Genomic DNA, 21143 nt, shown 5'->3' with positions numbered 1-21143 from the left:
GTTTTGCACACACCTGTACAATTTTCCCAACACTATTTACTGAATAGACTATCTTTATCCCATTGTACGTTCTTGTCTATTTTGTCAAATATTAACTGACCATAAAGATGTGGGTTTATTTCTGGGCTCTCTATTCTGTTCCATTGATCTGTCTGTTTGTTTTTATGCCAGTATCATGCTGTTGATTACTATGGCCTTATAGAAAAGTTTTTTATCAGGTAGTATGATTCCTCCAACTTTGTTCTTTCTCAAGATTGCTGTGGATATTCTGTATCTTTTGTGGTTCCATATAAGTTTTTGGAATATTTGTTCTAGCTCTGTGAAATATGTCATTGGTATCTTGAATAGAAATTGCATTGACTCTAAAGATTGTTTTGGGTAGTATGGATATTTTAACAATGTTAATTCTTCCTATCCATGAACACAGTATAGACTTCCACTTATTTTTATCTTCTTCAATTTCTTTCTTCAGTGTCTTATAATTTTCCAAGTACAGTGGGGCCTTGACTTACGAGTTTAATTCGTTCCGTGACGGATCTTGTAACTCAAATTACTCGTATGTTAAATCAATTTTCACCATTACAATGAATTGAAATGCCATTAATCTGTTCCGGACACCCAAAAAACACCGCAATTGTTTTGTTAAATGTTTTTAAATAAGAAAAATGTATTTAAAAATAACGAATATTGTATAAAAACACAATACTGAACAATAGAATGTAGCGCAATAAACTTGTTTTATTAAGTTTAATGTACAGCATTTACCTTGGAGATCAAAAGACTTAAAGATGCTGATGGAGTTCAAGGAGAAAGGCTGAGCTGAATAACTGAATAACTGAATCTTATTTGCTGATTTTTGCCCTTTTCGCCACGCTTTCATCACTTTCATCTACAGGAGTTTTCGATAAAAACCTGCCCAATGAGATCTGTTTCATCCTCCCTTTCAGAATATTTCTGAAATGAGTTAGGCAAATGTCATTAAATAGCTCCATCGCATGCCCAGTTGCAATTTTCTCTGGGTGTTTCTTTTGAATAAAGTCTGAAAGTTTCTCCCACATTCCCAACATTTCCTTTATCTCACCTATAGAGATATCCTCCCCCTCCTCTTCCTCCTCCTCCTCCTCCTCCTCCTCCTCCTCCTCCTCCTCCTTCTCCTCCTCCTCCTCGTCATCTATTTCCTGCAAAACCTCCGTGTGCTGCTGCGCCTGTAGCTCCTTTAGCTCCTACGTTGTCAGTTCCTCGGAGTGCTCCTCGAGCTTGTTGATGTCACCTTCCTTTATATCTGCGCTCGCTGCCACCCCATGTCTGACAACGGAGTGAATACCGGTCCTCTTTTTAAACTTTTCGAACCAGCCCCGACTGGCTTTAAACGGCTCGCCCGATGCCTCGTCCACTAAAGTGCCTGGGCTCTGCTGCAGCAAATCAGCATAAATAGCTCGTGCCTTCTCGCAGATTGTAGCCTTCGTCACGGTATCTCCTGCGAGCTGCTTCTCCATTAACCACACCATTAGCAGCTTCTCCATATTTTCATGGATAGATGTCCGCTGTTTAGAAATTATTTTAACGCCCTTGGCTGGAGTTGTAGCCTGTATCGACTCCTTCTGCTTCAGTATGGTGCAGATCGTAGAAGTGCTACGCTCGTACTGCTTCGCCAAGTCAATTACACGCACACGTTGGTCATGTTTTTCGATAATTTCTTTCTTTAATTCAATGCACATCATTTGCTTCTTCTTCTCAGCACTGTCCTTCGCACTTACTTTCTTCAGATCCATGGTTGAAAAACTAAGTTTTGCAAAATAACTGCAAGCACAAAACTGATGCTTCAACTAAGAGCTAACCGCTTAAAGTGAACGAGTGAGACACGTGATGCTGGGCTGATGTTGTGGCATTCACTGTGACGTTCGCTGCACCAACTAGCGGTGGGGTATGTGAAGCTGGCTCGTAACCCGAATTTTAGCTCGCAACTCAAAGCAAAAAATCGGCTGAGAAACAGCTCATATCTTGAAAAACTCGTCAGTCGGGACACTCATAAGTCAAGGTCCCACTGTACAGGTCTTTTACATCCTTGGTTAAATTTATTCCTAGGAATTGTATTTTTTGAAGAAATTGTAAATGGGGTTGTTTTTTCAGTTTCCCTTTCTGATAGTTCATTATTTATATATATAAATGCAACTGATTTCTGGATATTTTTTTTGTACCCTGCTACTTTACTGAATTCATTTATCAATTTTAATAGTTTTTTTTGGTGGAATCTTTGGGGTTTTCTATATACAGTATCATGTCATCTGCAAGAAAATATTTCTCAAAACTTAATATATAATATTTTAAAAGTTGTTTATAGTTTGTTACTTCATTAATTAGATTTGGGATCAATACTTTTTGAAACAATAAGTTATCAGGGTTTGTAAAAATTAGATTATATTAATTCTACTAGGGCCCGGTGCACAAAAATTTGTGTACTCGGGGGGGCTGGGGGTGTCCCCTCAGCCCAGCCTGTGCCCTCTCGCAGTCTGGGACCCCTCAGGGGATGTTTACCTACTGGCTTAGGCCTGCTCCCTGGGGGATCAGGCCTAAACTGGCAGTCAGACATCCCTCTGGCAGCCCAGGAGCCTTCGGGGGATGTCCACTTGCCAGCGGGGAGCAGACCTAAGCTGCAGTCAGACATCCTAGTCCTGCTGAGGAGGCGGGAGAGGCTTCTGCCACAACCACTGTGCTGGCAGCCATCAGCCTGGCTTGTGGCTGAGCAGAGCTCCCCCTGTGGGAGCTCACTGACCATCAGGGGGCAGCTCCTGCATTGAGCATCTGCCCTCTGGTGGTCAGTGTGTGTCATAGTGACCAGTCATTCCCAGTTGTTCTGCTATTAGGGTCAATTTGCATATTACCCTTTTATTATATAGGATATGTCTGATATTTTGCTAGTAGCAAGGAGTGGAATAAGTGGTAAGATAAATATTGCTTCACTAACCCTATCTCTACCCCCTGTTCATCTATGACCCTAGTTATGATATGTTCCCACTGCCTAAAGATATCATTCTCCATTATATGATAACATGACTGAAATACACTATTCTCTGTGTACTGACTAAATAGCTACCTTCAGACCCTCAAATATATACCCAGATCCAGAACAAAAGCACAGAAGTGATAATGCTGAGCTGATGCTAAATACAAAAAGAAAACAGCCAAACCAGACTCACAATCCTTAGGCATCTTAGGATGGCCACAATTCCAAATAATAAGCCAGATGATGCAAGATGTGAAGATCTGATTAAGCCCTTTAAACCTTTTATATAGAGACATAAGATTTTTGTAAAAGAGTACATCATTTTGGGTCATTAAAATTAAAGACAGCTGAAAAGCTCAAAAAAGGAAAAAGAAAAAGAACATGACATAAAGAAAAGATTTTGACATAAAAAAATATTCACTTTTCCCAATACCATAAAACAGCCAACAGTGTCCAATTATCTGTTCTAAGAAGAGAAATATGTTATACAGTAAAAGTGATTCCTCCTCTTCATATACGTTTAATTTCCTCTAAATATTTTTCATATAAAGGAAAGAAAAAATGTGAAATAAACATAATTTGCAGAATCTGTTAGAGATATATTTAAGCATTTATATGGTACCTAACATCAAACATGCTCAAAATCTCATTTAAACTAGGCCAGGAAGGAAAAGTGTTTGTCAAATTTTTAGGCTTGAATTCAATATTGAACAATGCAATTTACTCATGAGAAAACCTAACTTGTATTCTTCCTTTTTTCCTATTAAAACAAATGATATGTTCCCACTCCCATCAAAAATCCAACCTTTCCATTTATGCTCTGGACCTCATTATCTTCTCACTTTCTTAAGAAACTTATATCTCTCTCTGTCCTGCATCATCAATTTCTCCCCCAATGGATCTGTGGTATCAGCATACAAACCTCCTCTAATATCTCGAGTCACTGAAGTCACATTCTGCTACACTGACTATCCATTTCTTTTCTTCTTGAAAGAGTTTACTGTATGGTTGCTTTTCCTTTCTCTCCTTAAATTCTTTATTTAGTTTAATCAGTAAAGTTTCTTCTTTCACTCAGTTGTAACTGAGGTTACTATTTGTCAAGGTCTTTAGAGAAGTCCATCTACCAAACCCAACAGTCACATGTCTCTCATTGACTTAGAGTGTAAAATTGTTTCAACTTAATCAAATAAAGAAAAAGAAAAATAGAATCCATATAACTATGATTTTATAATGAAGAATAACAATAAGACAACCATTGCATTCTAGAACAATTTTAACACTTGAAACATATACACATATTATAGGATCAAGTACTAAATTATTAAATAAGCATAATACAGTGTCCTAGCAATGAATATAGCATAGAGGACTCTGAAGTAAAATTGTCTAGCTTCAAATCCTAGATCTGCTGTTTATTAGCTGTATAACATAAGACAATAAGCTCTATATGTTTTCATTTCTCTATATATAAAACAAGAATAATAAGTATTCATACCTGGTAGAGATGTTGGAGGTAAAACCATGTCTAGCACGAAGTAACCACAAAAAAAAGGGCTTCCCTTCACCCCTTTTTAACACTCTAGATAGAATTTGTCATAAATTTTGAAAATAAAAATAAAGACCTTTAAAAAAAAAAGTGGTCTTGAAAGTCCTAACCTCATTTGACATCATAATTACCCACCCATGAAGTACTGTCTGCAACCTGAGAACCTGAGCAGAATCCAGTTTAACATTAATAGAAATGAAAGTTCTCTTATCAAGATGATTTCATCCCAGTTGAAGAAACAAAAAGTATAACACAGGACTTTCTTAAATGATCTACCCAAAAAAATTAGAATCACTTATTAACAAAACATAATTGTCCTGAACAGCAAATTTATTGGGGAAAATGCAATACAGCAAAAATAATACATTTAAATATTTCAGTGTTTTTCAGATATTCAAAGTTAAAAATTTTGATGACATTCAAAATTACCAACATTTGTTACATATAATACTGCTATTCTCTATAAATAAGGAAACTTCAATTGTCTATGATTAGCCTAGAATTAGTTACACAATAACAATACAGCCATTCAACTATCTTGGGGATTTTTAATCTCTTTTGTCATAAAGAAAATACAAGTGACAGAATGTAACAAAAAAGTCAACAGTGTAGAAGGCTTTTAATATATTTCATCTTGGCAAATGATCACATACAAATTAAACACTGAAATCATGATGATTTCATTTATTTGTTATGTGCAATATCTGATTAATAAGCATTAATTTTGTTGATGGAAAGAAGCAAATTCTATTGTTATATACAGATTAGAAATGTAAACACAAGCATTTCCCACAACTACTGACTTCACAAATTATTTTGAATGTTATTTCAAATAATAATGTGACTACCAGAGGTTAGGAAAGCAAAGAGCTCTACTGCCCCCTAATGAAATAGACCAAAAAACAAAAAAACAAAACAAAAAAGCAAACAAACAAAACACCCCAGAAAACTCCCTTTGAGATATCTGTGAAACAGGAAAATAATCTTACTTTGCTAAACGCAATAGACAAACACTAAGACAATTAACTGAAAACAAGTAGAATATATATCAAATACTGTAGGAAAAATTACAATCACCCAGTTTCCATGATAAAATTAGTGGCAAAACAGGAAAGCCTTGAGACAGAAATGTTCTAAGAGAAAGGAGAGCAGTAAAACAATGTTATCAAATGTGATAGCAATTAAAGTTTCACTGCAGGCTGCACTTTTCATGTGTATGTTGGAAGTGAATGAGAAGAAAGAGATTCTAAGAAATCACACTCTTCAGTGAATTACAGTAAGTTTTCAGTTCAGCAGCTCAAAAGTAAATACCATCAAAATATTCTCTCGAATTTACATTGACTATAATCATCTCAGAATAATTTTAGTATATGTATATTTTCAAGATACCTACCCTATAAAATATACCTTTAAAATAATTTTACCTACTGCTTCTTGTTTAAATAAATGCCAATTTCATAAGTATAACAACTTTGTACTTTATGGTACTTTGTATCATAAATTAACCAGTGATTAACTTTTAATTTTCCTCTTAATAATACCTCTCCCTTTGTTTAATAAAGTTGGTTTTTAAAACATCATCCATACTCATATTCCTTTTACCTAATATTCCAACTTGTCAAGAATTCCAGCATTCTCATTTCAGAAAAGAACAAGTGTTTAGGGAAAAGTAGTGTGTGGTCCTTAGTAACAGGAGTTACATAACAATTAACATCCAGTTACCAGATATAATAAGAGTACAAAGACTGGACCTCTAGAACATAAAAACAGGGAGAATGTAAACAAACAAACAACAACAAAAAGTAAAAATTCCAGGCAGGTTTAACTGAGGAGAACAGAAGTGTAGAAGTTAACTGTTCTTTTACGACAAGGCACACCACTTCACTTGGAGATTGCATGTTTCTGTCCAGGTTGATAGTGGTTGTGCACTCCCCCACATGTACATCATTTAGCATATGTGAGAAACGGGGACTAATTCCACACAATGCTATAGGGGACACAAGCAATACAGAGAAAGAGGTTTACTTATATCTACTCACAGAATGAAAATAACCTCTACATTTTGTGCTGCTCTTTTTCCCTGAGTGTCCACTTATTAATGAAAATGCTTCTTTATCTCTGCAAGTTATAAGAGTCCATTCAAAATTTCAGAAGAGCAACACACAAAATTACAAAACCTCTATGCATTCACACCTATATTGCAAATAAGTTAGATCTCACATCTGTATAGACTTCCTGAATAATATGAATTAAAAACATGACTCTTTGACTAGAAGCATTACTCGTTTATTCCTACTGCCTAAAAATATAAGAGACATACCAGTAGTCATATTTTGAAGACATCCAAAATTGCTGGGAAGACTTAAGCATCCCAAAGTCAAGCATTGCCAAGTCATGACGCTTAAAGCATCCAACATATAGTCAAACAGTATCCTTCCAACCTATAAGCCTATGAGGCAGCCAGCAGGCTGAGGCAGGTGGAGGCAGATCTCAGGGTGCACTGGGTCTTTTGCTGACCTGATCCAGAGCCTGGTGCTGGTAAAAACTGGACTTAGTGCACAGTTTTGTCCTTCCCATACACATCCAGGCTCAGCAGAGGCAGCCACAAACTGTGGATTGCTTTCTCACTCCAAACAGGTTGCCCAGGGTCAGTCATAGGCAGCATCAAACATTAGCCTGCACCTGAGTCCCTCCAAAGATGCACCAGAACCCACCCATCAAGTGGGCAGCTTCAGATAACATCAGAACAGGATCCAATTAGCTTCACAAGTGCATATCCAAAGGGAGACACCTGCGGCAAATTAAGCTTCGTGTGGTCAGCACCTGCACAGCAGCCTGTACTCTGTGGTAAGGGTCAATCCTCAGTCAGCCAGCCTGAGGGTCAATCCTAGACACAAATGGACCAATAGAAATCAAGACTCAAGTACAAAAGGCAGGACCATGTGAACCACACAAGGGACATTCCTAAAGCAACCAGATCAGGTAATCAGGAGACTGCACCACTGGACCCCACAGGACACCTACTATATAAGGCCATCCTACCAAGACTGGCAGTCATAGGAGATCTACCTGTCCTAGTACATAAAAACAAACACAGAAAGGCAGGCAAAATAGGGAGACAAAGAATAGACCCCAAATTAAAGAACAGGATAAATCTCCAGAAAAAGAGCTAAATGAAATGGAGGCAAACAATTTATCAGATACTAGAATCCTGGTGCACGGATTCGTGCACCGGTGGGGTCCCTTGGACCAGTGCACAATGGGGGCTGGGGAGGGACCACAGGAGGGCTCCAGGGTGTGTCCGGTCTGTCTCACCCAGTCCTGATCGGCCGGACCCCAGCAGCAAGCTAACCTACCAGTCGGAGCATCTGCCCACTGGTGGTCAGTGTGCATCATAGCGACTGGTCAAATGGTCGAGCACTTAGCATATTATTATCTATACTAGTGTCCCAGTGCACAAATTTGTGCACAGGTGGGGTCCCTTGGCCTGGCTGGCAATCGGGGCTGATCAGGGCCATCTCACCCAGTCCCGATTGGGGCCAATGGGGGCTGGCTGGCTGGGGAGGGACTGCGGGAGAGCTCCAGGGTGTGTCGGCCCATCTCTCCCAGTCCCCATCAGCTGGACCCCAGCAGCAAGCTAACCTACCGGTCAGAGCGTCTGCCCCCTGGTGGTGAGTGCATGTCATAGCAACTGGTCAAGCCAGACACTTAGCATATTAGGCTTTTATATAAAGAGATATATAAAAGCCTTAGCAACCAAATGACTGAACGACCGAACGACCAGTTGACCAGTCACTATGACACACACTGACAACCAAGGGGCAGACGCTCAACGCAGGAGCTGCCCCCTGGTGGTCAGTGCGCTCCCACAGCAGGAGTGCCGCTCAACGGACCAACAGGTGCCAGACACAGGACTCACAACTAGCGAACACCACTGCAGCAGTGTGAGCCTCTCCTGATCAGGACTGACTCTGTGCAAGCCTGCAGCAGGCGCAGCAGGGCCGGGATAAGCAGGAGCAGGCTGGAGCAGCAGGTGGTGTTGGACTGCCAGTATCAGCCCAATCCCCACAGGCCACGCCAAGGGACGCCACCGGTGCACGAATCCGTGCACCAGGCTCTAGTATAGGATAAAGTTCAAAGTAATGGTTATAATGATACTCAACATCATGGAGAAGGACACAGAAACCATGAAAAACTTGTAACACTAATTCAAAAGAATTTATGCATCCCTATGTTCATTGCAGTGTTATTTACAACAGCCAAGATATGGAAGCAGCCCAAGTATACATCAATGGATGAGTGGATAAAAAAGCTGTGGTACATTTACACAATGGAATACTATTTGGTTAAAAAAAGAAAAAGAAAAAGAAATCTTACCCTTTGCAGCAGCATTGATGGACCTGGAGAGCATTATGCTAAGTGAAATAAGCCAGTCAGAGAAGGACAAGTACCATATGATTTCACTCATATGTGGAATCTAAGTAACAAAATAAACTGATGAACAGAGTGAATCCAGAGATTCGGAGCATGAAACAGAGTGCGGAATCTCAGAGGGAAGGCTGGGGAGGGTGGGTAGGTGGGAAGTAATCAACCAAAAATCTTGAATGCATATATGCATAACCCATGGGCACAGACAATAGGGTGCTGAAGACCTGAGGGGGGGGGGGGGAATGCTAGGGGTGGGTTGTAGAAGGTCAATAGAGGGAAAATGGGGGCATATGTAATACTTTCAATAATAAAGAATAATTTAAAAAATAAAATAAATGAAATAGAAACAGACTCACATACCAAAAACAGATTGTCAGCTGCCAGAGAGGAGAGGGGGTTTAGTAGGTTGGGGTGAAAAAAAACTTTGAAAACATTAAGAAAACCTCATAGACACAGACAACAGAACGGTGATTACAAGAGGAAAGGGGGGCAGAGGTGGAGGGATAAAGGAGAAACAAATGGTGAAGGAAAGAGACTTGACTTAGGGTGGTGAACACACAATACAATATACAGATGATGTATTATAGAACTGTACACCTAAAAGCTATATAATTAACCAATGTCACCCCAATAAATCAAATAAAAAAATTTTTTAAAGACCCAATTCAATCTTATTAATCCTTGTTTAATTTTAATTGAATTGTGTTTAAATTTTCAATCCAGAGAACAAAGACCATGCTAATGAAAAAGTACAAGACCTAGTAAAATATTATAGACATGTAACCTGGGCGAGGCACTGGACCCAGTCCTTAACGAAGACAGAAATGTGTATGACATGATAAATAATGGAAGTGCTAACAAATAAGTCATAATATTCTCATCCTTCAATATACTTCAAATGTTATAAATAATAACATTTCTTCCATTACTCTCTGATCACATGCAGCGATAGTAATCTCTCCTTCCTCAGTTCTTTCTGCCTCAGTCTCACCTCTATTTTATGTCTTAAAATAACTCCCCCTTTCCTATTTTAAAAAGATAATTATAATTTAAAAATATAAAAACAGCTCTCATTGTATCTGAAATATGCATTTCTCTCTATGTTATAGTAAGAAAAACTATTCCATAAAACTCTTTAACCTTTGATAACACACCCAAGTTTTCTGAAACAAATATTAAAGAAGAAATCACCATGCAGTACAAAACTAATCAAAAATTCTATTTTGCAAGAGTTGAAATATAAACATATGCACACACCTACTACAAAATCACAAACACAACGCAGATCATCCTCATATTCCAGCATTGGCTGAACAACAATATTCCCTCTACCATATGTATTCAGGCTAAACCACAATACACCCAGGAATATCCACACCCAGTATACATCAATGGATGAGTGGATAAAAAAGCTGTGGTACATTTACACAATGGAATACTATTTGGTTAAAAAAAAAAGAAAAAGAAATCTTACCACAAATATACAAGACATTAAAATTATAATTTTATATGGCTACTACCAATTTTTTCCACTACAGAATTTAAAAGAAGACATTAAGAAATGTCCTTGCAAGAAAGGCACCTTATAAGATAAGCTATTTCTTCAAATAAATAACAAAGGGATATATGTAAATATGACATCAAAACCTGTCACAAATAAGGATCAGTCGATTCGTTAAACCTTGTTTAATTTTAATTGAATTGTGTTTAAATTTTCAACCCAGAGAACAAAAACCTGGGTTGTGCTAAAGTACAAGACCTAGTTAAAAAAAAAAAAAATACATCATTTCAGTGTGCTACCATTTCTTACCTTTGAATCTTCATTGCTCACTCCTAGCTGTAATACAGCTTGAGGAGATTTTAGTTTTGCTTGAGCAGAGTGAGCCATCTGAAGGTTAAGCTGCCATCCAACCGTCTCTAGCTATAAAAGAGAAGTGCAGATTAGAATCAGATGATACAGAAGGAAGAAAGCACACAACTTTAAGCAAATCTCCACTTAGCAGGAATGAATATGGATAGCCTGGACTATATGGAAAGTCAGCTCCAGAGCTCCTTTAACTGGCATACTCTGCAAATTCTTCCTTCAGGCTCATTATATTGGCCTCATGCCATGCCTGTCAAATTCAACAGTAAAACTGGTCTTTAAGTACAATCTGCTCTAAAAATAAAAATTCCAAGATTAAGCAATAAAGCACACTAAGAGAGTCAATGGTTTTTAAATAGCACATTACTATTTTAAAATAGTATATTTCAAAGCCAATGATTTTTAAGTAGTTATGAATTTTAACTAGTAAATAGTATATATTGGTCATAATCCCTTCAATGACCTTCCTTTATCTTTAAAAACTCCTTGTATTAGGTAGAACACAGGGAAGAGGTTTTTTCTTAATTTAGAGAGAAATTGAAGTACCCAGATGGTAAGAGGTTCACACATTTAGACACAGTTAGTGAGACTGGAATAGAGCCAGGCAAAGAATTGCTATCTACTAGTGAGCAGGTGTTACCCAATGGACTATCATGCTTTCTAAAGTACTCTAACTTACTATGGTTCCCAGTTATGACACAAACTAATTAGAATATTTCCTTTTAATTTATTAATTAGCACAATAGCAAAAGTTAATCAAGTAAGGCAAACATAGTATAGACAGGTTAAAGCAGCATAAATGCGGCTTTATTGAACTTGACAGATTATTGGTTTCTCCAACCTCAGAACTATGAGTACAAAATTTTAGATTTAATTTCCAGTAAAGTTCAAGTATCATTATTTAGGGAAGTATTATGAAATGCCAATTGTCAAATGCCTCTGACAACGACTCCGATTTAGTCAACTACCTTAGCTGCACTGGTAAGAATGGCAGCCTCAGAAGAATTTTTACTTAATCAGAATACTAATTGCTAACTTGGAAGCCTGTTCAACAGTTAGAATCACAGCAGTGACTCAAAGCCAAATTGGAAAGAGAGCAATGGAAGTATTATCTATTCGAGAGAGGATGTGATGTGAAAATAAAGATACAATTCTGTTCTCTCTGGCACTGAACCTTTTAGAAGTTATGGGGAAGATGTTGCAGAAACATAATCCATAATACCACAAGTAAAATATCAATTTAATAGTGCATGTTAAGTAAGGATCCTTAATGCATTGATCTTTAACACTGATTACAGTAAGTCTTTAATACCAGCCCACCACTGTTTTCAATAGTTATACAATAGAGCCTACAACAGAACAGGGGGAAAAACATGACATAACCACTCTCGTATATACAAGCATATATACATGTCATCTTCTAGAACTTCATATGAACCTATAAGACACTTCTTTGATCTAATTTAACTGATTCTATCCCTGTCTTGTAAGCACTTAAGATAAATAAAGATAAATATTGCTTTAAGTGAACAGCATACCCCACTGTGGTCAGATCTTTGCATAAATTAATATATGCTTAGTCACTGCATAGAGGTATGTGGGAGAATTAAAAAGAACTTAAAGCTTATGCTTTGGTTCATGCTTAAGCTGCACTCACGAGTTACCTAACCCTGGTTAAATAACAATCTTCTAAACTCTCAATTTACTCATATGAAATAGAAATGTCTATCTGAACTATCTACTTTTCTAAGTTATTGGTAATCTATACTAATAAAAGGGTAATATGCAAATTAACTGTCACTCCACAACAAATATGGCGGCTCCCATAGCCACAAAGATGGCGGAGACCGTCAAGAGCGGGCAGGATGCTTGGCTTCCTTCAGGCAGGACGCTTGGCTTCCTGCAAGCCCCAGCCGGCCACCAAGGGCCAGCCTCTGGGCGGCAGCCACGGAGCCAGCCCAGAGTGGGCAGGAGGCAGCTCTGGCCCAGAGAGAAGGTGGAAGGCGGCTCCAGCCCGGAGCGAAGGCAGAAGGCAGCGGCCAGAGTGAAGGCCCAGGTCCCGGGTGCCAGAGGGAAGCTGGTGCCGGCAGCCAGGGGAAGGAAGGCCTATTCTTGCACAAATCTTCATGCATCGGGCCTCTAGTATCAAATAAAAAATTAAATTCCCATATTCAAAGTGTTTTGGAAACTGCAAAGCATTGTAAATATAGACATTTTGATCACCTATTCTTTTCTATGATAACTTTCAAATAGAGTAGGCACTTTATACATAGAGGCCCAGTGCACGAATTCATGCACAGGTTGGGTCTCTAGGCCTGGCCGGCGATGGGGGCCAATCGGGGCTGTCTCACCCAGTCCGGGGGGAGGGACTATAGGAGGTTGGCAAGCCAGTGGGGAGGGACCACAGAAGGTTGGCTGGCCAGCCGGGGGGAGGAACTGCGGGAGGTTGGCCGGCCACAGAAGGTCGGCTGTGGAAGCGCACTGACCACCAGGGGACAGCTCCTGCATTGAGCATCTGCCCCCTGGTGGTCAGTGCATGTCATAGCTACCGGCCGGTTGACCGATCATTTGGTTGACCAATCTTAACGGTCACTTAGGCTTTTATACATATGTAGATTGAACTGAATTAAAATGAATCAAAGAACACTCACAAGAAAAGGTAATTTTTTAAAAAGTGATTTCTGAAAAGAGTTTTGTGGATTGGCTTTCTTTAATTTCATAGCCCTTCTATTGAGTTTTATGATTTAAAAAATATTTGTCCCAAGATCACATGAAAGATTTACTTACAAAGAAAAATAACACTGCTAAGCTCATATGTACGTATAGGCATATACACAGACACACACAAAAATTTACAGAAAATGATCAGTATTCAGAAACCTTAAATGAAGAAATATAGAAAGAATAACTAGAGTTATAAAAGAACATTTTACAGTTACACAGAACGGTAAGAGAAACAAAACATACTTTTAAGTGAAAGTAGGAGACAAAACCAATACTACTTGAGAGAGCTATTCTTATCATCATCATTTAACAGATTAATAATGTAAAATGTAAAAACTTAGTGAATTGGCCCAGCCAGTGTGAGTTGCAACTTTTCTCTAATTTTGAAATTATACCAAAATCAAAAAAGTTACAAGAAACTGATTCAAGTAAGAATCAGCAAAGGATACTAAATCTAAGTAGTGAAAATCTGACGTGGAATGCAGAGTCACAAGGCATCTATCCACAATGGCTTTTTAGTTAGGAAAAAAAAAAGTAATGATGCAATAGAGAAAACAAACACCATCTTTACCAAGAGATCAAAATTAAGATCACCTAAAAGTGACAAAGGAGTTCTGTCACAGTGTAAAATTTAGAGGTTGTGGAAACAAGGAGAAAGTAGCAATGTGACTAAAAGCAGCAATCAGAAAGGAGAAAAATCATAAGAGTATGGACCTAACTTTTATACTGTCTTAGGTGCTGGGGACATTAAAATCAATAAACTTACCATCTCTGACCCAAAAGCTCCAAGTCTAGTAATGAAGACAAAACATGTACAAAACAATTGTGATATAAGATATCAATAAATGAAGAGATATATACCATGTTCATGAATTTAAAGTCTCAGTGTTGTTAAGATGTCAATTCTTTCAAAAGTGATTTACAGATTTAGGGCAATCCAATTAAATTCCCAGCAGGCACTTTTTTAAAAAAATATATATTTTATTGATTTCTTACAGAGAGGAAGAGAGAGGGATAGAGAGTTAGAAACATCAATGAGAGAGAAACATCAATCAGCTGTCTCCTGCACACTCCCTATTGGGTATGTGCCTGCAACCAAGGTACATGCCCCTGACCGGAATCGAACCTGGGACCCTTGAGTCCCCAGGCCGACGCTCTATCCATTGAGCCAAACCAGTTAGGGCAGCAGGCACTTTTTATAGAAACTGACAAGTTGGTTCTAAAATTTAAATGGAAATGCATATGACCTAAAAAAGCCAGTTCGATTCCTGTCAATGGCACATGCTTGGGTTGTGGGCTCGATCCCCAATAAGAGGTGTGCAGGAGACAGCCAATCAATAATTCTCTCTCATCAATTTTTGTTTCTATCTCTCCCTCTCCCTTCCTCTCTGAAATCAATAAAAATATATATTTTTAACAAATCCAAAAGTAACTGAACCAATGTCTTTTTTTAATGTCGCTACTACATCAAATCATAAGAGGTACAAATGTTTTATTACAAATATCACAACTTAGGGATACTTCTTAACTTATACCCTCAAGTTTAGATGCCACAAGTCATTGTAGACCCTGGATGGTTTTTCTCAGTGATTAGAGCATCGGACCTCAAATGGAGAGGTTGTGGGTTTGATTCCAGTCAAGGGCATGTACCTCAGTTGCAGGCTTGATCCCAGCCTAGGTTGGGGCATGTTCGGAAGGCAACCAATCGATGTGTCTCTCTTGCATCGATGTTCCTCTCTCTCTCTCTCTCTCTCTCTCTCTCTCTCTCTCTCTCTCTCTCTCTCTCTCCCCCTCCCTTCCATTCTCTCAAAAAAATCAACTGGGGAAAAAATATCATCAGGTGAGGATTAACAAAACAAAACAAAAAAGTTCAACCTAGTCTTACTGCTAGGGTGGCATGGAACTTAATTATACTCCTTAACACACAAATTTGATCAAAATACCTAATCATGGTCTTTTTTCTTTTTTAAGTATATTTCTATTGATTTCAGAGAGGAAGGTAGAAGGAGAGAAAGAGATAGAAACATCAATGATGAGAGAGAAACATTGACTGGCTGCCTCCTGCACATCCCCTACTGGGGATAGAGCCTGCAACACAGGCATGTGCCCCTGACCATGCCTTTGTCTGGAATCAAACCTGGGACCCTTCAGTCCACAGGCCAATGCTCTACCCACTGAGCCAAATTGGATAGGGCCCTAAACATAGTCTTGATATCCAAGTTGTAAGGTGTTGAGGGAAAACATCGATGAATCTGCCTTCAAACTGTTTGCTACCTCTCTATATACCAAGAATATATGAAGCTAACAGTACAAGTTTGAGGACACTGAAATATAATTCAACTAATGCTCTCACAATTGGCAACACTCTGAAAAGGTACATCAAAATTATTTAGCAAGTACATATCTTTGAATAGTATGACATAATAAGAGTAATTTTGCTAACAGCACAGTTCTTTGGCATTAGTGAAATCTTTATTTAATTTATTAATGGTTCTGGTTTTTAGCTAATTATGTATGAAGCAGAGAATACATTTCAGTGCCAAATAAGATTGATCAAGGTCTCTTGGATCTAAACCTCTTTAAATTGATTGCTGCATCAACAGCTAATGATGTCACTTTTTCCCCCTGGAGAATCTGTTTCAAGCTAAAGTAATTCTCTCTATATTCCCACTTTTAAAGAGGACAAGCTGTAAATGATTGAATCTAGTATTCCAGCAAAATTCAAGTCATGAAACAGGTGAACCACAAAAGGCTTAAAGTACAACCAAAATGAACACACACACAGAAAAAAACAAAAAAACAGGAAATAGCCCTAGCTCGTTTGGCTCAATGAACAGAGCCTAGGCCTGCAGACTGAAGGGTCCCGGGTTCGATTCCAGTCAAGGGCACATGCTCGCATTTCAGGCTTGATCCCAGTAGGAGGTGTGCAGGAGGCAGCTGATCAATGATTCTCCTCATTGATGTTTCTAACTCTCTCCCTTTTCTCTGAAATCAATAAAAATATATTTACAAAAAAACTAGGAAATACAAAATACAATCCACACCCTCCTCTCTTTACTGTTCTTATCTCTACCAATAAATATAAATATCCCTTTTATAAGAAAACTTAAGAAACTGAACTTTAAATAGGACAATTTATAATGCATGGATATTGCATATTTATTCATTCGACAACTATTTTTGAAAACCCACTATATCCCAAAGGCATTTAAAGCAGTGAAATACAGCAGTGAACAAAACAAACAAAAATTCTTGCCCTTGTGAAGCTTATTATTTAGTAGTAGAGATAGACAATAAAAAAAATAAGTAAAATATATAGTGGGCCAGATAATAAATTTTATGGAGAAAAATGAAGTAATTAAGTACCATAGAGGTGGGGGCACTTTTCATTATGATAATCAGGGCAAGACTCACTTATCAATGTGACATTTACACAAAGAGCTGAAGAAGATAAAGCAGGCCAGCCATATGAAAATCCAGGAAAAGAACATTTGAGGTAGAGATTCAAGTATCCAAACTGAGCCAGATGTAGGATGCTAAAAGATGAAGGTCAAGAAGATAGGTAGTGGACCGAGGGGGACAAGGGGAATGATAGAGCACATAAGGTCTTAAAGGCAATTATAAGAGTGGATCATGTAAGGCCTTAAATGCAATTGTAAGAATTTAAGGCAGGGGTCCTCAAACTACGGCCCGCGGGCCACATGCAAATACAAATATTGTATTTGTTCCCGTTTTGGTTTTTTACTTCAAAATAAGATATGTGCAGTGTGCATAGGAATTTGTTCATAGTTTTTTTTTTAAACTATAGTCCGGCCCGCCAACGGTCTGAGGGACAGTGAGCTGGCCCCCTGTTTAAAAAGTTTGAGGACCCCTGTCTTAAGGGCTTTGGTGAGTTTGGAGCAGAGAAGGGACAGAATCAGATCTAACAATTTAAAATAATACTTTTAGAGCTTCTATTCTGGTAATAGTAGGAAGTAGTTTACATTAACCTCCTTACAAATAAAAATTATAGCCTCTAGACAAATATTTTTTTAAAAACAATAATTTGAAGGCATTGTAGAAGGGCTAAGTTCTCCAGGCAGAGAATCTGACTTATAAAAGAAGGAAGGAATCCCACGCAAGGTGAGAGATGCACATTTATATGATTTTTCCCAATCCACACAGCATGGGATGGCTGAAAGTCAAATGTAAAGCCTCAGATTTCGCTTGAGGGGTCCGCAATCCAACTCCTAGATATTTACCCATGAGAAAAAAAATATGTCCACAGAAAAAGTTTTACACAAGTGTTCATAGCAGTCTTATTTATAATAACCAGAAACTGGAAATAACCCAAATGTCCATACACAAAAGTATGGATAAATAAACTCCAGTATTTTCATACAATGGAATATGACTCAGCCATCAAAAAATTACCAATACAAGGAACAACATGGGTAAAGAATAAATGTTTTAAATGTTGAGATATTAGCTAGACACACTTATTTGAGTCCATTTATATTAAGTCCAAGAACAAACAAAACCAATCTATGGTAATGAAAAAGAATTGAAAGTAGGCACTTTCCAAGTCATAAAAATATTCTCTATTTTGTTATGGATAGTAATTAAATGGGTGTACGTTCTGAAACTCATCAAACTGAACACTTAAAAAATCTCTACAATTTACTGCAGGTAAATTATACTTCAATAAAAAGTAGTAAATATAGCACCATTAAACCTCACAAAAATTTATATTCAGTTAATTTCAGCACACGGAAAACTGTCTTTTACTTGATTCATAGCATCCTATCTAATAAAAGAGAAACATGGTAATTAGCATACGACCGCTACCCTTCCCATTGACTAATCAGGGAGATATGCAAATTAAATGCCAGCCAAGATGGCGGCCGGAAGCCAGGCAGCTTAAAGTGAACATGAGGCTTGCTTGCTTCAGTGACTGAGGACTCCAACGTTCCCCGCCTGCCGCTGCCGGCTTCCGAGCTCCTGAAGCAACAGCTCCAAAAGATACAATGTTTCAATTATAGAAGCTAAAAGATGGCGGTTAATTTGCATATACTAGCTGAGAGCGAAGACTGACGACAACATGGAGGCCAAGCGGTACAGAAGGGAGCCAAGTAGAGGCCACGATGACAGAAACGGAGCCGCAGCCTCTGTGAGCGGGAGGGGCAGTGGCTTGGAGGGGAAGGGGCAGCAGCTGGGAGCGGGAGGGGCAGCGACTTGGAGCGGGAGGGGCAGCGGCTTGGAGAGGAAGGGGCAGCGGCTGGGAGTGGGAGGACAAGCCCAACCACTTTGGCTGGGAGCGTAAGAGGCAGCGGCTGGGGGTGGAAGGGGCAGAGGCTTGGAGGGGAGGGGCAGCGACTGGGAGCAGGAGGGCAAGCCCAGCCCCAGGGGATGGGTGCAGGAGGGCAAGCCCAACCACTGTGGCTTGGGAGCATAAGAGGCAGCGGCTTGGAGCAGGAGGGCAAGACCAGCTGCAGGGGCTTGAAGCGGGAGCGAAGCCCGCCTCAGCGAGTTTCACTCCCTTTTCTGCTTTGCTCCAGCCACAGGAAGCCCTATTCTTGCAGGAATATTCCTGCAACAGGCCTCTGGTACTAATAATAACTAAAATAACAAAGAAGGCAAAAACGAGTAGAATGGAGATATAATTATCCTATCTAATAAAAGAGAAACATGGTAATTGGCGTACAACCGCTACCCTTCCCATTGGCTGATCAGGGCAATATGCAAATTAACTGCCAGCCAAGATGGCGGTCGGCAGCCAGGAAGCTTGAAACTAACATGAGGCTTGCTTGCTTCAGTGACGGAGGACTCCAACGTTCCCCGCCTGCCGCTGCAGGCCTCTGAGCTGCAACTCTAAGCAACTATGTAACAAATATAGAAGCTAAACAAAACCCCAGAAACTTGCTTTAGTCCGCCGGGCTTCAGCCAGCAGGATCGCAACATTGTAAGCAAAGGCCAGAAACCTACTTTCAGCAGCGGAGGCCTAAGAGCTGGAGCCAAGCCTCAAAGCTAAAGCTGGCCCAGAAATAAAAAAAAAAAAGAAAAAAAGGAGCGGTTGGGAGCTTCAGTCACCCCCAGCTTGAAAACAGCCCTCAGCACCTCACCCAGACTGGCCAGGCAGCCCAGTGGGGACCCCCACCCTGAAGGGTGTGTGACCAGCTGCAAACAGCCATCATCCCCCCTCACCCAGGCAAGCCAGGCACCCCAGTGGGGACCCCCACCCTGAAGGATGTGTGACCAGCTGCAAACAGCCATCATCCCCTCACCCAGGCTGGCCAGGCACCCCCGTGGGGACCCCCACCCTGATCCAGGACACCCTTCAGGGCAAACCAGCCAGCCCCACCCATGCACCAGGCCTCTATTCTATATAGTAAAAGGGTAATATGCCTCCCGGCACCGGGATCAGCGTGACAGGGGGCAGCGCCCAAACCCCCTGATCCCCCTTCGGCTCTGTGTGTGACAGGGGGTGGGGCCACAACCTCCCTATCGGCCCTGCTCTGTTCATGACAGGGGAAGGCGCCCCAACCGCCTGATCAGCCCTGCTCTGTGCCTGATAGGGGGGAGCTCCCCAACCCCCTGATCGCCCTGCAGCTCTGTGTGTGACAGGGTGCGGCACCCCAACCCCCTGATCGGCCCTGCTCTGTGTCTGACAGGGTGCAGCGCCCCAACCCCCGCCCTCCCACGGGCCCTGCTCTTTGTGTGACGGGGTAGAGCCATAACCTCCCCATCGGCCCTGCCCTGAGTGTGACAGTGGCGGCGCCCCAACCCCGATCGGCCCTGCTCTGTGGGTAATAGAGGGCGGCGCCCCAACCCTCTGATCCGCCCTGCTCTGTGCGTGACAGGGGGAAGCGCCCCAACCCCCTGATTGGCCCTGCTCTGTGCGTGACAGGGTACAGAGCCACAACCCCCCATTGACTCTGCCTTGAGTGTGACAGGGGGCAGTGCCCCAACCCCCCAATCGGCCCTACCCTGAGCGTGACAGAGGGTGGCATCGCAACCTCCCGATCCGCCCTGCTCTGTGCATGACAGGGGCGGCGCCCCAACTCCCCAATCAGCCCTGCTCTGAGCCCGACCATGGGCTGCACCTAGGGATTGGGCCTGCCCTCTGCCACCCGGGAGCAGGCCTAAGCCAGCAGGTCGTTATCTCCCGAGGGGTCCCAGACTGCGAGAGGGCACAGGCCGGGCTGAGGGCACCCCCCCTCTCCCTCTCTCACAAATTTTTGTGCACCAGGCCTCTAGTTGTAAAATAAATTTCCTATGAATGCAGAAGATAATGTTAAGAAGCATTTAAATGTCAAATAAAAATTTCTAATTTTTTATACTCTATATAAAATACAGATATTTAACAATTAATGAAGCAAATAATTAGTTGTTACACTTAACAATAAAGTTAATCATATAACGGCTTTAACAGGGATATTTTTTAAGAATGTTATAGGAATATTATTATCTTAGGAACAATGGCCATCCATTTTTAAACGTAGATTTCTCAAGAATCTATGAGAAAACATGATGAAATTTCACTTTATAATGAAACTAGAGGCCCAATGCATGAATCCGTGCACTTTGAAAGGAACTGT

At 40.3% G+C, this 21143-nt stretch overlaps 1 protein-coding gene across 2 annotated transcripts in view; it reads right to left on the bottom strand.

The window, feature by feature from the left end:
- COMMD10 (COMM domain containing 10) overlaps positions 1 to 21143 on the bottom strand; it is a 153546-nt gene that overhangs the window by 117371 nt on the left and 15032 nt on the right. For both annotated transcript variants that reach the window (XM_036309884.1, XM_036309883.1), the window contains exon 5: positions 10789 to 10899. In XM_036309884.1, coding sequence (XP_036165777.1) covers positions 10789 to 10899 — 111 coding nt within the window. The remainder of the gene's footprint in view (positions 1 to 10788; positions 10900 to 21143) is intronic.

The sequence above is a fragment of the Myotis myotis genome, unplaced genomic scaffold, assembly GCF_014108235.1.
Source record: "Myotis myotis isolate mMyoMyo1 unplaced genomic scaffold, mMyoMyo1.p scaffold_m19_p_5, whole genome shotgun sequence".
NCBI lineage: Eukaryota > Metazoa > Chordata > Mammalia > Chiroptera > Vespertilionidae > Myotis > Myotis myotis.
The sequence above is the reverse complement of the archived record's forward strand: the minus strand, read 5'-3'. Positions and strand labels throughout refer to the sequence as shown.